Source organism: Blennius ocellaris (genome assembly GCF_963422515.1).
Source record: "Blennius ocellaris genome assembly, chromosome: 4".
NCBI lineage: Eukaryota > Metazoa > Chordata > Actinopteri > Blenniiformes > Blenniidae > Blennius > Blennius ocellaris.
In genome coordinates, this window is record NC_137653.1 from 20,440,620 (window position 1) to 20,455,818 (window position 15,199).

General features: G+C 46.2%; 3 protein-coding genes across 3 annotated transcripts; 1 reads left to right on the forward strand and 2 right to left on the reverse strand.

Annotated features, from left to right (window-relative positions):
- The first annotated feature begins 279 nt into the window (after positions 1-279).
- Positions 280-5,320, forward strand: LOC308129285 (netrin-4). The gene is made up of 10 exons (XM_080495163.1): positions 280-793; positions 1,241-1,701; positions 1,781-2,101; positions 2,386-2,512; positions 3,159-3,347; positions 3,744-3,960; positions 4,057-4,184; positions 4,260-4,328; positions 4,416-4,586; positions 4,704-5,320. The coding sequence occupies exons 1-10, from the start codon at positions 703-705 to the stop codon at positions 4,838-4,840; spliced, it is 1,911 nt and encodes a 636-aa protein (XP_080351289.1). The 5' UTR covers positions 280-702; the 3' UTR covers positions 4,841-5,320.
- A 151-nt stretch (positions 5,321-5,471) lies between these two features.
- chchd4a (coiled-coil-helix-coiled-coil-helix domain containing 4a) lies at positions 5,472-8,757 on the reverse strand. Its single transcript, XM_080495164.1, has 3 exons — positions 8,607-8,757; positions 7,830-7,928; positions 5,472-6,921 (listed from the first exon to the last, which is right to left on the reverse strand). The coding sequence occupies exons 1-3, from the start codon at positions 8,626-8,628 to the stop codon at positions 6,551-6,553; spliced, it is 492 nt and encodes a 163-aa protein (XP_080351290.1). The 5' UTR covers positions 8,629-8,757; the 3' UTR covers positions 5,472-6,550.
- Positions 8,758-9,836: 1,079 nt separating this feature from the next.
- On the reverse strand, positions 9,837-14,259 carry LOC308129353 (protein transport protein Sec61 subunit alpha-like 1). The gene is made up of 12 exons (XM_080495284.1): positions 14,161-14,259; positions 13,302-13,369; positions 13,131-13,196; positions 12,959-13,037; positions 12,612-12,743; positions 12,295-12,404; positions 11,943-12,096; positions 11,684-11,844; positions 11,349-11,546; positions 11,027-11,218; positions 10,868-10,944; positions 9,837-10,771 (listed from the first exon to the last, which is right to left on the reverse strand). The coding sequence occupies exons 1-12, from the start codon at positions 14,165-14,167 to the stop codon at positions 10,585-10,587; spliced, it is 1,431 nt and encodes a 476-aa protein (XP_080351410.1). The 5' UTR covers positions 14,168-14,259; the 3' UTR covers positions 9,837-10,584.
- Between the last annotated feature and the right edge of the window lie 940 nt (positions 14,260-15,199).

Genomic DNA, 15,199 nt, shown 5'->3' on the forward strand with positions numbered 1-15,199 from the left:
AGGTGGCGAGTCTGCGCCAGCCGCAAATCTGTCCTCCTTGCGCACGACCTTTGGATGAGTCACCATGCATGGATGGCTGGTACATTGGAGCCAAATAACCACAGATATTTGCTTTTTTTTTTTTTTTTTGTTAAGTAGCTGTCGAGCATAGCATCCGCACAGTGTGATAATGCATGCGTGTGTGAGTGTGGGCGGAGGAGAGCGGTGAATAAATGCAGCGCACACTCTCCCCTGCGCGTAACACAGGACTGTGAACCAGGTTGGCACATGGAGCTCTTGGGTCGGACTGAAATTTAAGAAAATTATTATTATTATTTTTTAAACAAGAATGGATTTTGCAAAACGAGGAGGGGAAATATAAAATTGACATTTTAAACATTTCGTTTTCAAAGTAGCTACTTAACACGAAGAGGAATTAAACAATTTTGAATTTTTTTTTTAGTTGTTGTCGTTTTGTTTTTTTATTGACTTGACCCGGGACTCCTACTCTCTATTCTCCATGAGGATGTTTTGAACTTCAATTGGCGACTTTATTTCAGAGGGGGAATCACGGAGAATGGATTCATGCTGCCACTTTGCGCATTGCGTAATTGGCAGAGAAATGCGCTTTTCCCCTAAACAGGCGACGCGTAATGTTGGAAGTGATCGCCGCACGAACACGTTTATCGCTCCGTAAATGTTGTAAAGACGGCGGAATTAAGGATGACGGGGTTCAATGTGCTCCGGACAGGTGGACGTCGGATGCTGGTGACACTCGCGTGCCTCCTTTTCTTTCTGACGCGGAGCGGAGCAGGTGAGGCGCGTGCGTTTGTGACGAGGCTGTTTTTTTTTGTTTGTTTTTGTTTTTTGTTTGGAGTCACTTCAGTCAGTCGGGGCTGAATACACGTTGCTCTTTGCCCGTCCTTTTTTTTTTTTTTTTAATCCATGCTTGTAAAGGGGAAAAGTAATACTACTAAATTGCAGATAAAATTGCGCGACTGTCTCGTGTGTTACCGTCACATGGAACCTGAGAGTCTCGATGCTGTCCAATGGGGGAAAGTGCAGGTTTCGACAGCATCAGTGGAACGTTGCTCGGGCAAATTAAAAATTCATGTGGAAACACAATGGAGCATGTGTTTGGTTTTCTAATTGATTTCAGTGTTGTTCCTTCCTGCCTGCAGAACTATGCAAACTGATCTGAAAGCATTGTGTGAGGTACCTTGCTAATATACATCTGACTTTCACGAACCCTCTGTGTCAGTCTCTAGATGTGTGGACCATGCCTGCAGCCCCTCCATAGGGAACCTGGCCAGTGGCAGGACTCTCTTCACCCTCTCAAGAAGCTGCAAGAACCTCTCTGTGACCCAGAGGCTTTGTCCTGAGGACACACACCCTCCCGCTCACATGACTGACGACTCCTTCTCGCATCCCGATACCTGGTGGGCGTCACGTGGCGATCCTGCTGCACAGGAACACCAGGAGGAGATACGACTGGACCTAGAAACACAGTTCTGTCTCTCCCATGTGGTTTTAGTATTCAGGTCACCCCGGCCTGCTGCTATGGCCATTGAACGTTCAATTGACTTTGGAAAGACTTGGGAAACCGTCAAGGTCTTTGCACACAACTGCAGCATGGAATTTGGACTGTCTGATGACTTTAACCAGCCGGGCTCTCTCTGTACGTCCCGCTACAGCAGTGCCGCCCAATGCACCCGGGGGGAGGTGAGAGGATACACAAAAGACGGGTCATTCTATATACTTTTGGTTGGATACTTTTAAAGATCTCCTCTTCTCATTCCAGGTGATATTGCGCATTCTTGACCCGAGCACTACTAAAGCACTTGACCCCTACAGTCCGGAGGCCCTCGCTCGAATGACACTCACAAATCTCCGCATCAGACTCCTTAAAGCTCAGGCTTGTCCTGCCTCTCTGACGCCTCCTGCAGAACGGAGACACCCCACAGTCTCAACTCTGACCCCCACATCCAGCACAGAAAGCACAGACTCAGCACCTTATGCTATTTATACTTTACTGGTCAGAGGGACGTGCCTGTGCCACGGCCATGCTGAGCATTGTGTCGCCAACAACAGCAGTGAGGACAAAAGCCAGGACAGTAACATGGTGAGTAGCTCATCCTGTGTGTTTATGTGTTGGTCTCACGGGAAAACAACCAACAACTGTTATAGAAAGTCTGTGAGGCCTGTGTTCAATTACGGACTCATAGCATGAGGATGTCGGGGTCCAGATGTAGAATGCACTTACTGGGGAACATGTCGGCAGTTCAGAGGTTTAAAATAGCTTGACCTCCACTTTCCACCAACTGGGGCATTTCTCTCGACCCCAAGTGTCTGTGAAGTGTGTTGACAAAGGTGAAGTAACTCAGCCATCCCAGATGTGTCTTCCAGGTGTTTGGTCGGTGTCTGTGCACTCACCACACAGCTGGGAATCACTGCGAGAGATGCGCCCCGCTCTACAATGATCGTTCCTGGAGGCCTGCCAATGGCAGCAGTGGGGAGTCAAACCCATGCCAGAGTAAGGGACCACCAACGAACCCGCACAACTGTTACATCACTCAATTACCATTCATGAAATGAGGAAGAGGAGAGAGGAGACTTTACACCGGATGAACCGTAACGGCCACACGAGGCAGACGTAACTATTCTGATGTGGATTCTATCATTTCTCGTTATTAGTGTAGAGAATAACGCATAAAGTAACACACCACTGTTCGGCCCATACAATCGCCAATGAGTTACTCTTTCCGATGTTTCAGAGAGCTGCAGGGCGACTGGCCATATTTACTGTTTTATTAATTTTGCATTGAAGCTTTTGTTTTAACAATCACAATTTCATTCAACTCTATCTTTTACTAGTGCATGAATGCCTCATTAATGCTGACCAAGTCATTTCTCTTGATGTTAAAGTGATGCACCCGATCCTGAATAAGATTAGTCAGTATTTACAGTACCTGTGGTGCATTACTGGCCATAAATGAACATGAGCTTACCTTTCGGGCACAGCTGACAGAGACAAAGGAAATGAAACGTGATCTTTACCGAGAAAACAGGTTACAGTTCTATCAGTAAAGAGCAAAGTACTTCAATACTGTTTGAAGTAAGTAAGTGTGATCAGGTGGAATCATTGTAACTGGCACACTGCTCGTCCCGTGTGCCTGCAGGGTGCGAGTGCCACGGCCACGCCGACAGCTGTCACTTCTCCCAGCGGGCGTGGCTCTCCTCTGGAAGCACCAGCGGGGGCGTTTGCGACGACTGCCGGCACAACACCGTGGGCCGCAGGTGCCACCGCTGTCAGCGTGGCTACCACCGCCACCCGTCGATGCCCCTCGGCTCTCCCCACGCCTGCACACGTAAGAGACACGAGGCAAACGGCGCCCTGACCCTGGCTCCAGATGAACCGATGTGGCTTTGGCAGGAAGATGAGATTTTTCAGACTTGAAATTATTCAAAGTAACAGATGGGTCACAAGCCGGCGCTTGGCGGTGGTGACGGCCTGGAATTGTTTTGACGCGTTCCTGCTTCACATGTCTGACGCTGACCAGTTGTTCAGGCCTGATGTTGAACTTCCCAATGACACACCCATTATATTAAAAGCATCCGAACCAGAAGAGATGGGAAAACCAACAGGGCCAGAGTGCTCGCTTTCTGTTGTAGCGCCATCTGCTGGAGTTTCATAAATCTCACCGGAGAGTAAAAGGGAACGCTCTTCCACACACACACAGACCTGTTTCTTTCCCGCCTTGCAGGGTGCTGGTGTGACCCTCGTGGCTCCTTGCCTCCTCCTATCGGAGAGGGGGGGCCGTGGTGCCACCCCCGGAGTGGCCAGTGCCACTGTAAGGTCGGTGTAGAGGGGACGAGCTGCAGCCACTGCCTGCCCGGTTACTGGAGCTTTGGAGACGAGGGCTGCAAACCCTGCGGCTGCTCTCACGGATGTGACCCGACCACTGGGCATTGTCTCCTCCGGTACGTAGATCGGTGGGCCCGGGTTTAACAGCACTCGTAATTGGAATCCGCGCTGCGAGCATTATTTACGCGAAACATTTCATTTCACTTTTACAGGTACGCAAACAATCAAGTTTTAAATGTGCCCGTCGGTGGAAAGATTCCCGACTTGGATCATATGTTCACGATCGAGGAGGAGGCGCAGTGGTCAAAGGAGCTCGCAGTGTCTGCTCTGCATTACACAGGTGAGATTTATCTCGCGCCGCCAAATTTCCACCCCCGTCCGATCGCCGTGTTACTTGCTGACCGTCTGTTCACAGGGAAATGCAGCTGCAAAGAAAAAAAACTGAGAAGTTTTTCCGACTTGTGCAAGACGAAACACGATTATGGTAAGAAGCTCAGTCGTGGCCGTAGAAAGAAGTCGCGAAGTGCTTCAGAGCAGCTCAAGACGCATTTTTCCTTGTGGCTCACAACAGCAATAAAGGTGAGCGTGCTGTCCGCTCATGACAAAGGCAGCCACGCAGAGGTGCTGGTCAAAGTCCGCAAGGTCCTCCTTTCAGGTCGGGTGCCGCTCCACCTGGGGACCATCAGCATCTACCCTCTGTCCTGGACCAGCCGCGGCTGCACTTGTCCTGTACTCAACCCAGGTGAGACCTGCGCCAACACATGAAGAGGTTTAAGAGAAGCAAACACCTCACTGAAGACATTAAAATTGAAATTTTAGATTGAATTGTTATACTGCTTCCAATCTTTTATCTCACCAGGTATGGAGTACCTGCTTGCTGGTCCAGAGGAGCTCGGAACAGGCAGATTGCTGGTCACCATGCAGAGCGTAGTGGTCCCATGGACTCCTCGGTTAGGCTTGTTTATATCCGAGGGACTGAGGACCGGATGCCCGTGAGATCCATCCTCCAGAGGACGCTACAAAAATACTCCTCAGTCGGTGACTAATTCAGAATAAGGACTGAAACCCGCTGCCGTCAGGGAGGAAATACTCCGGGGGTTTCACCAGACTTGTGCTACAAAAGATTGGATGAAGGTCTTAACTCATTCACAAACGTTTAAACTGCCAGAAACCCAATGACAAGTTGGTAAAAAAAAAAAAAAAAAAATACCTCGGTTAAGCTTCAAGTCTAAAGAATATTTACACGAATAAAGAATATTTTATTTTTTTAATCAGCAAAACATGATGTATGTTTTTCGGGGATGTCATTTAACAAATACGAACACATGAACCGTTGAGTTTTGGTTCCTGAACGTCTCGACGAGGCGCCGTGGCGACTTTAACACTCTGAGCTCAAGACCATTTCTTCAATTGTATTCACTCACCTGTCATCTCTCTTATGCCGACTAATAAACGTAAATATGACAACAATCAAAACATCCTCCTTTGTCTTGAAAAAGGAAAGAAAAATGGACACTGAACATGTTCAACTTCTTTTTTTTCTTAAATTCTGAACATGTGAGTAAAACCATCAAGTTCATCAAACTCCTGAATGAAACAGTGACGTGACCACAGCATCCAACTGAAGACCCCAGACGGCACCAACACAACGTCAACATGTACAGTCACACACTCAATAAGCCTTATATTATGTTATTGAACTGAAGAGGAGTCCATTGTTTATACAGTAATGGATGGAAAGACCCTAAAGCCCCCCCACATCACAAAATAGTGAAATAAACGTGACTTATAAACTGCACAGATGTTTCCCACAGCAGCTTTGCTTTCTTCCCAAGTTGCCTGTGTTTTGGTCTCATTTTTTTTTTTTAAAGTAAAAACTAACTCTTTCTGAGGTAAAAAAAAAAAAATAAAATGTTAATAGCAGACGTGCCCAAATCAAACAGTGATTACAGTGTGGACTTTTGATCGGCGTCAAGTTATCCTGCGAGTTTGGATGATTTGAAGTGGAGATGCAAACAAAGTTATGGTCTGAACTTGTCAGGGTTTTATTTTGTAGAGCTCCAGCAAACTGAATGGACTGGAGAACAACAATATATTGGGTCAAAAAGGACCCTTTATTGTGGTGGTTCTTTTTTTTTTTTTTTTTAAGCAGGTCTCATTTTAGGTGAGGTAACTAGATTTTGTCGCCGACTTTGCTTCACGGCTATACGTTGCCCAACGTCCATGTTGGTACAGCTGCTTGCTTCTCTACACTCGGGACACGTTGACCCACATATGCTACAGGTAGTTACATACCCACTTCAAGCCAATCCAATCTCCCAGTTACAAAAACCACACGCAGAAAGCACAGGCAACTCTTCTAAATGTGAACAAGCAGCAAATTACATTTCTATTGCATATAAGGGGAGTCTTTCGGCTACTGTCCCTGCGGCAAACAGCTCGGCCCACGGTCAGTACACAGGATTGGTTTTTGGATTCTTGAGTACACAGAGAACAAAGCAGCCCACCCCTATTGTACAAGCGCTACGTGTGTCTGCACGTCTCCCTCTGATGGCCTTCATTCGGTTGGCGTGAGTGTCAGAGCTGTGTCGCTACGCTCTCTCCGGTGGCTTCCACAGGAGGAGACCGATCGGAGCTCTGTGTGGAGAGTCAGTGATGCTGGGCAGTACTTGCACTGATACGACGTGAGCCGGCGGGTGACAGACTTTAGCTGGCGGTCTGGCCGTCGGCGGCTGAAGCGCCGTCGGGTGCGACCGCAGAAGCAGCCGGAGTCGAGTCGCCCTCGGGCGATAAGGCAGAATTGTCCGGCGGCGAGGCGGCGGCGGAGGTAGGAGCGGAGTCGGACTCCTGCTGGGCGGAGGCGTCTTTGTCTTCCTCCTGGGGGTAGAGCTCAGGGTACCTCTGCATGCACTCCTGCATGTCACGGAAGTTGTCGATGCATTCGGAGCCCTTCACCTCTTCCTTACTGTAGTGGAAACACGAAAAGGCCTCCTTGAACTGAGAGCCACACGGTCCGCTGGCCATGCCGCCCAGACACGGACAGTTCCAGTTGATGTCTCCGTTGGGCAGGATCAGACCTGGAGCCACCACACAACCACCATTTGCATTAATGTCTTCATGAATTTAGGAACCATGAAAACAAGGCTTCTCCATCAAATGTGAGCGACGCGGAAGATCTATTGTTTGTTTCCGTTATAATTATCTCACACCAAAAACGTACATATGCATGTCTTATTTCTGCACACCGTGAATATGAAACTCATATTCACTCGATTTTACTGAGGGTCACCACCGAGAACAAATCCCACAACCTAAATGCCAGAAATTATCCAACCATGACGAATCAATTCCCTTCAAACCTGAAACAATATTTGGCTGCTTTACAGTTGTTCATAATGCTAATGCTCCCCCCCTTCAGCGTCGGATGTCATTTGAGTCCACACTTCCTTCATTCATTCATTTCTGCTTCATCATTTAAAAACTCCATATCAAAACTCATTCAGGTTGCATTCAGCACAAATGGCAAAATAAATCCAGATATTTGGCCTGTAATGGATTTTTGAAAAAGAACTGTAGTGTTGGCTGATGAAGTGATGAAAATAAAACTGACAATCCGAAGGCTAAAATTTCACTAAATCGTCACTTAAAAAAATGTAAAATCATTTCAGGTACTTTATCAAGTTCAGAATTTTTTACTTAGTGGAAGTTTGTCAAGACAGAACAAGACATTTAAAGCAGCACTGTGACGCTCTTATGAAGAGTAAAAACATGATGAATAAATAATAGATTAATAAAATATCCCGTCTTTATCCAATGACACAATGTTCATTTATTGACTAAGTGACCCATTCAGTGGAGAGGAAAGGCATAAAAAAAAAAAACTTTACTGACGAGAAAAGTCTACATTAAAATACTGATCATCTGCAGTTCTTAAATCAGCGGGTGGACAGAGAGAATAAGTGGAATGAGAGGCTGAAACACTCACCCTGCTCCTCGTAAGGATCATCGGGGTCATCTGCTATTAGCTCAGCATTGCTGGGGGCCTCGTGGTCTTCTTTGGTCACGAATATGATGCGATCTTTTCCTTCAATGGCGACAAAAGACACAGTGATAAGGTTAAACTCCCAGCAAATGTGTCCTGTCATTTTGAAGGGCGCCCGCTTGTTCAGTTTTAAATAAATTAACATATTTGTGCGGCCGGTTCGCCTGCCTGACTGACGGAGGTCCCTGGAGGACACCGTGCGGCTCTAAAACCCTAAAAGTGGCCCCCCAACACAACCACAGCCCTCTGACACCTCACATAAACAGCCTGCCAACACATCAACAGACAACAGGGGACAGTAAATTAAGTATTAAACATGTATGCAGTTATCTTCACCTCTGCTAGAAGCTGTAAGCTGAAATGTTAGTTTCCCGGTGTTTCGGGGTAACTCGTTTCCTTGTTAACTGGTGACCGACTTCCTTTAGCCTCTGTCGTTGTTGCAAGTAAGCGCATATGTTAAAAAGAGACAAAAGGTACAACACTTTTGAAATTGTATTGCAAAGGGTCTTCACCGGGATAGCTACGGATTTCTGCGTTTTTTTTTTTTTTTTTTTTAGCGCCCACTGTTACAAGGCGCAAGACGGCGGCTGGAGGAAGTCGGTCACCAGTTGACAAGGACACCATTTATACCGAAACAACTGCTGCTAGCTTAGCATGGTAGCCACACGGTGACATTGCTCAGCCGCACGCGCAAAAAAATGAATGAAAGTAGATATTTACCCTCCTGTTTGCAGTACGACATGTCTGCTGCTCAGACTGAACGTCAGGCACAACGTCCGCCAGAAGAAACGACCAGAAATCGCCAGTTGATGGGATTTTTCTTTTGAACAACCAGGAAGATTTCATTTGATAGTCCAGCCGGCGTCCAGGAGCTCCGTGACAGCCCTCTGACCTGTGAGCGCTCGGGCGCAGGGTCATGACGTCACCGCGCGCGCATAAATACGTAACAACACTCTTTATAAAGAGAGAAATCGAAATGTTAAGACTGTCTACATTTTGCAAACCCTTGTTTTTTCCTGTTTTATGTATAGAGTTCGTATAAAAACTGTAATTCTAAAATGAATTATTAAGGATGTAAACTAAACATCAAAAAGTACAATTCAATAGTTTCAAAAGTGACCTAAAATGATGCAAAAAAAAAAAAAAAAAATAGAAATATGGGCTGTTATCTATTTAGGATGTTTTTTTTTACTGGAGGTGTCTTTGAAGAAGCTTTTGTCTGTTGTTTATTCATCCATGTTTGTGTATGACTATGTGTACAGCATCGCTCTTGTTTCTGATTGACCTTCCATCAGATGCAAAGAACTAACCCTAACCCCACTGCATGTGATCATGCGATTGATGCTTTCCTGGTAGCGATACATTGTTATAAACTTCTTAAACTTTATACTTGGTGAGCATTTTCCTTTTAATAGAGATTGAGGCTATGCAGATGGAGTTACACTACTGTTATCCACAAGTGTTGTCTTTATATATTTTCACATTACAAAAATTACTCTGAGCTGGGAGAAAACCAAACACTTTTTACTGTACAACAACTTGATTATCCATCCTTTGGATTTATCAGACTAGGATCTGAAAATAAGGCAGGGTACATTGTGGGCAGGCCATCTCTCCATCACAGTGCCACAGCTTGCACGAGATGTGCAAACTTGGATATCTACCAATATTATTTGATGGGCATGTCTTTGTGCCGCGTGAGACTTGACACACGTTCAGGATGTACAGTCGGTTGTTGTATGATCCACCTTAGACTCCAGATGAATGAAATGTGTGAGGAAGTGTCCACCTGAAGAAAACTCATGCAGGCACAGGAAGCATGTGCATGAGGCAGAAAAGCCTCAGTCCAAACTCGTACTTTTTCTTTCTTTCTCAATGAACAGTGCTAACAGCAGTCGTTTTATTTGCTACCGACTTGTCAAATGTTCTCTTCAAATCAAAACACAAATCAAGTGTATTGGAAAACAAGTCCTGTTTTTTTTTTTAATAACACAATTATGTCTGTTACATAAAGTAAAAACAAAAATGAAACCCCTTTTTTCATCCCTATCAAACCCACCCTCATCCCGACCACCTGGGCAGTTTTGTGCAGCGATTCAGTCTGGGAATAAAAGAGCATGACAACACAGACAGTTTCCTTTGAGGACAAACACTGTGTCCAACATAAGACCAGAGTGGATATAAACAGTCCATGAGAATTCAAAGTAAAAGTAAATGTAGTGGACTAACAGTCTGTCTGCGATCATTTAAAACCCCATCCAGAAGACAAAAAGTAGATCTCCTTTTACACTTTTCACACTCCAGGTGGGTCTCTGGAAACCTCAAGCAGGGTTATGAACATTACATGGTTCCTTTGAACTCCACTAAAGTGTCCAGGCACAGTGCTCTGAGCTTGAGGGAAGCGTCAACAAGCTGCTGCGGTCCGTCTTGGTGTTTCCTTAAACGTGCAACCACACCTTAGTGCTTTTGGGCATTCTTCAGTGGGACTTGGGCAGCCTGCAGAGATGGGAAACTGCTACTGGGATACAAAGGACACATTATTATGCTCAACACATGAGAGCAATTTGGTGATGGACGACAGTTGGAGTAATTTACTACTCAGCTGCATAACACATTGATTGTGTCAATTGCAAAAAAAAATAAAAATAAGGGGGGGGGTTCTGTGTTTGTTTGTTGTGCGTCAGAAGATTGCCATGTTCTAGAACAACAATGCTCCCATGCTGCCAACTTCACTCTGCTCCTTGACGAAGATCTCAAAGTACTGGTAGATGATGGTCACAGCCAGGAGGATTCCTGTACCCGATCCGATGGCACCGAGGAAGTCCGCCATGACAGACAGCCCTCCTATGCAGAGCCCACCGAAAGCAGCCGCTGTGGGGATGTACCTGCAGACCCAAACACACACACACACACATGAGTGAAGAGTGCTCACTATAAACCACGGGGGTGTACACCTGAGGTCAGAGAGAGAAAGATCGTACCTGTTGAGTTCGTGCACCATTGAGGTCTCTCGGTGTCCCCGCATCACCATCTGCTGCTCCTTCAGCTGCTTTGCCACCTGACGTACACAGTGGTGAGTTAGCGGGTGGTGTTACGCAGGCAAGGCTTTCAACGTGCCGATACTGGCGCAACACACTCACGTCTTTGGCTGAGGAACCAGACACTTCAATCCAGGTCTTGGAGAAGAAGGCACAAGAGCCAAGCATGAAGACGATGTAGATGACCGCATGAACCGGATCATCCAAAACCGAACCAAACGACTCTGGAGGAGAAAGGTAGTAGCAGAGGCCGCCCACTGGATAGGCCCGAGCTGGTCCTCCACTCGTGGTGTCCTAAAACACAAAGGTCTTGTTCACACCAGCAAATCTGACACGTCGATCAATACCCAAACTATTATTTATGGCATTATCCTTCAGGCGGGTGATCCTAAGACTGACAGCGAAACTTCCAGTGAATACTTACAGACCAGGTTCCCAGGAGGTTGACCAAGAAGTTGCCGCTGAAACGTGTGGAGAGCATCTGAGAGATGACGTAAAGATTGGACACCAGGGCGGACTGCAGGATGATGGGGATGTTGGAGGTGTAGAACAGTTTAATGGGGTAGGTGTTGTATTGGCCACGGTAACGTGCCGACTTAATGGGCAAGTCCACTCTGAAGCCCTGAGAAAGAAAGACCGAAAGAGAAATCTCTTACATGCCAGATTCGGGTTTTTCCATCGACACTGAACATTTATTGTGAATGTCGTCAATAGGATCAAGTGTAAAATGCAACTCGGTGTTTCCGTCGTGCTGCTCACCTGGAAGTATATAACCACCGCGAACACAAACACAGTGGCGATGAGGTTCATGAGGTTCGGCAGGTTTTGTCTGTAGAAGGCTTCCCTCAGGGCGCGCACCTTGTCCGTGCGCGTGGCCAGCAGGTGGAAGAGAGCGATGATGGCACCTTCAAACTCAGTACCTGGATGAACCGCAAGAGTCACATGGTGAGTCAGTGACCAGAAGCCTCTTCTTCCTCGTCGGCCACAGACCAGATGTGTTCATTCCCGGTGCTGCTACCTCTGCCTGTGTTGACAGTGGTGGGGCTGAAGGCCTTCCACACGATCGTCTCACAGATGTTGGTCGCGATGAAGAGAGAAATTCCAGATCCGAGACCGTAGCCCTTCTGAAGGAGCTCATCCAGCAGCAAGACGATCAGACCTGCAACAAAGAGCTGAAGACAAAGGCAGACATTTTTTTTTTTTTTTATTAGAACATGAAAATAGTGATGAGTGTAATATCAATTGATGCTGTCAGTGTCTCATATTCCATATTAACAAGAGTGCTGGCTGATTTAGTTGAATTTGCAGTTAAAACATAATTGATTTATTAATTTCAAATTGAAAGCAGCAAAGTCGGACATCATATTAACCTGGATGATGATGAGCAAGCATATCCCAGCACCCATCTCTGAAGGGTCTCCATACATGCCAGTCATAACATATACAATGGCCTGTCCAATGGTGATGATCATTCCAAACACTGAAAAGCACAGAAAACCATATTGAAATGAGTCATCTTGTAGAGAGAGAGAGAGGGGAAAAAAATCAAAGAAAGTTACTGGGGGAAAAAAAAAAAAATCATTAAGAGTCTTCAGTGTACAGGCATCTAATAAAAACATTCTCAAAGACTTCAAAGGGTATGTGAAATGGTTTAAAAATAGCAGATGCGGCGAGAAATGACACCTACGTTTCTGAGCTCCATTGAAGAGCGCTCTGTCTTTGGGAGTATCTCCCACCTCAATGATCTTGGCACCAGCCAACAGCTGCATGATCAGGCCCGAGGTGACAATGGGCGAGATACCCAGCTCCATCAGAGTACCTGGAGAATAAAGTAATCAGCTTTACTGTAAGAACGTGCAACAATACCTAGATTACAAGGGAGGGGGAGCAAGTGGACCTGCAATTGTTGACCTTTGACTTAAAACAAGTGGTTGTGAGATTACACTACTACTGATAACAGCAGATGCATATTTCACGTCAGTGGAGCTGCAAAGATCTCTGCAGTGTGAAAATTCAGAGGAAACGTGCAATCACCTCTGTTGGAAGCCAAGATTACTCTCATCCAGTAGAAGGGATCTGCCGAATCTGACGACATGATACCAAACAGTGGGATCTGAAACACAAGACACAAACACTGAGCAACAAAGAGTGCACAACCAGTGAGTCTAACAATTGCCATTAAGGATCGTTATATTTAGATACCGACCTGGCAGCACACCAGAAAGATGAATAGTGTGATGGCCGTCCATAGTACTTTTTCTCTAAACTGAATCTGCAAAGTTATATAAAGAGGGAGAGAAAAAACAGAAAAGATATGAAGCTCTTCCCTTTAATTGTGAGGGGAAACAACATTTTGTCACATGACAAGAGGCTTTACCTTTCTTTCTGGTTTCTGGATTTCTGGCAAAACCGCACAGAACGGTTTGATGACCTCTAAAAACTTAACTGCAAGGAGAAAAAAGATAATGTTAGGAGAGAAAATGCACTTACAGTTAAGGTTATGTGTTTTCACTCGTCTTGTACTGTTCAACCAGCTTTTACCTACAGGCTACGTCAGCACTAACACCGGGCCAGACAGCTGCCAGCAGGGCGAACCGTGTCAGTCTGGGACAAACCCGTAAAAAGCGAAGCTCGAGGATACATGAACACACTCCTACGTGAGGAGACTGACACGTTCGCGTTCGCTGTCACAGCTGCACCTCAGTGAATCGTCTCCTTGCTGTCGAGCGACGAAACCCACAATGACAACAAGCGCCCTCACCTCCTCGCGTTCAACTACCCCAACCAGTCCCGAGTCCATACCTAAACACAAACGAGCCCTCAGGACGAGACATCAAGAGTTGGTTTTTTTTTTGTTTTTAAGCATTTTTCTCCTGCCTGGTTATTTCATTCAGGTAGCATTAGCCTGATGCTAACAAGCGTTCAGCCCCGAATAGTCCAGCAGTAATCGGTTTAAAAACGTGCAGCGTTGACGACACCTTCAAGGATCCACACACGGCGTGAGATCTCACCGACATTCGAGACAGAAGTCTGAATCTATCCAGGTTAAACGCAATTTCAACGTAAACTCGCTCCGGTTGTGAGCTAGCCCAACTTGCCAAGGTTAGCTGGTTAGCTCCCAGACGAGCGCACACAAATGCTCTTTGTTGAGGGTTTTCAACGACAACAAAAATGTCAGCGGAGGTTTCGGGTCACCCCCCCGAAACGCGAGTCGAGCAGAAAGTATTGCCACTTACTCCCCATGGTGTCCGCGGGCCGCCTCCAGCCGTGTCAGTGGTAACCGTGTGAGTGGTGAGCGGACTCAGTGTGGCTCCATCAGCCGCTCCGAGAGAAAAGAGAGAGCCGGAGAGACACGTCACCAGACAAGCGGCTCGCACACGTCACTTCTCTGACACACGTTCACACAAAACAAACACGACGTGCTTCTCTCCGTGCAGCCACCGACAGAGCCGACTGCCTCCTACACACGGTTTAAAAAAAAAACCCAACAAAACTGCTAAATGCATTGATTTTAAAGAGTTAACGCTGAATATTTAACAGGGGAACATAAAGACATCCTATCCTCTAGAGGGCGCTCCGGCTCGCAGGCTTCTGATTCTTCACGTGTGACCTCTGCACCCCGAAGGAGCCTGCTGATAGTAATCTGTTCATTTTATCTGAATAAAACACACATGTACTGTCTGTGAGACGTATATTAATTGTAATGGAAATGAACCATATGCACAGTGTACAGGTTGATCTTAAAAATAGGATCATAAGCAACTGTTACTGATTGTTTTTACACTCTTGACATATCAACTAGAAAGGTTCCATGCATTGTAACAGTTATAGGTGTGATAGTAACAGTTGGCCTCAGGTTTTAAAAAAAAGAAAGTAAAAACAAAAAACACCTGTGGCTCGAGGGTACATGTCCTGCATGTTTTAGCTCCTCCCTGTTGCAACACACCTCGTTGCAATGAGGGGCTCACTATTGGGCTTTTTCACAACCATGGTGATGACGTCACCATGAGACTCAGGTATACTGAAGCAAGGAGAGAACTAAAACGTGCAGGACAGGGGCTCTTGAGGTTGGAGAGCTCTGCTCTAGCCTATGTCGGGAGAAGATGACTGCTCAAACCTGTGAAAACACCAACAAGGTCATTCGCCCACTTCTGCTCCCCCGCAGCTCCAGTTCTTTATGTCAAGCGATGGTCTTGAGGCTCCTCCAGACGCTGCAATGGTCCCCACTCTCATGTTCTTACAGATCAAAATGAATATGGCTGCAATATTTCACCT

Bases quoted from the DNA above. Each gene is read 5' to 3' on its own strand.
- chchd4a (XM_080495164.1), bottom strand. From the start codon at position 8,628: ATGTCGTACTGCAAACAGGAGG. The intron at 7,929-8,606 runs GTAAATATCTAC...TCGCCATTGAAG, and splicing joins GTCGTACTGCAAACAGGAGG to GAAAAGATCGCATCATATTC. The intron at 6,922-7,829 runs GTGAGTGTTTCA...TGGTGGCTCCAG, and splicing joins TGATCCTTACGAGGAGCAGG to GTCTGATCCTGCCCAACGGA.
- LOC308129285 (XM_080495163.1), top strand. From the start codon at position 703: ATGACGGGGTTCAATGTGCTCCGGACAGGTGGACGTCGGATGCTGGTG. The intron at 794-1,240 runs GTGAGGCGCGTG...CCTCTGTGTCAG, and splicing joins TCTGACGCGGAGCGGAGCAG to TCTCTAGATGTGTGGACCAT. The intron at 3,961-4,056 runs GTACGTAGATCG...TCACTTTTACAG, and splicing joins ACTGGGCATTGTCTCCTCCG to GTACGCAAACAATCAAGTTT.
- LOC308129353 (XM_080495284.1), bottom strand. The intron at 11,547-11,683 runs GTGAGCAGCACG...TTTCTTTCTCAG, and splicing joins CGGTGGTTATATACTTCCAG to GGCTTCAGAGTGGACTTGCC. The intron at 11,219-11,348 runs GTAAGTATTCAC...TTTGTGTTTTAG, and splicing joins ACCTCCTGGGAACCTGGTCT to GACACCACGAGTGGAGGACC.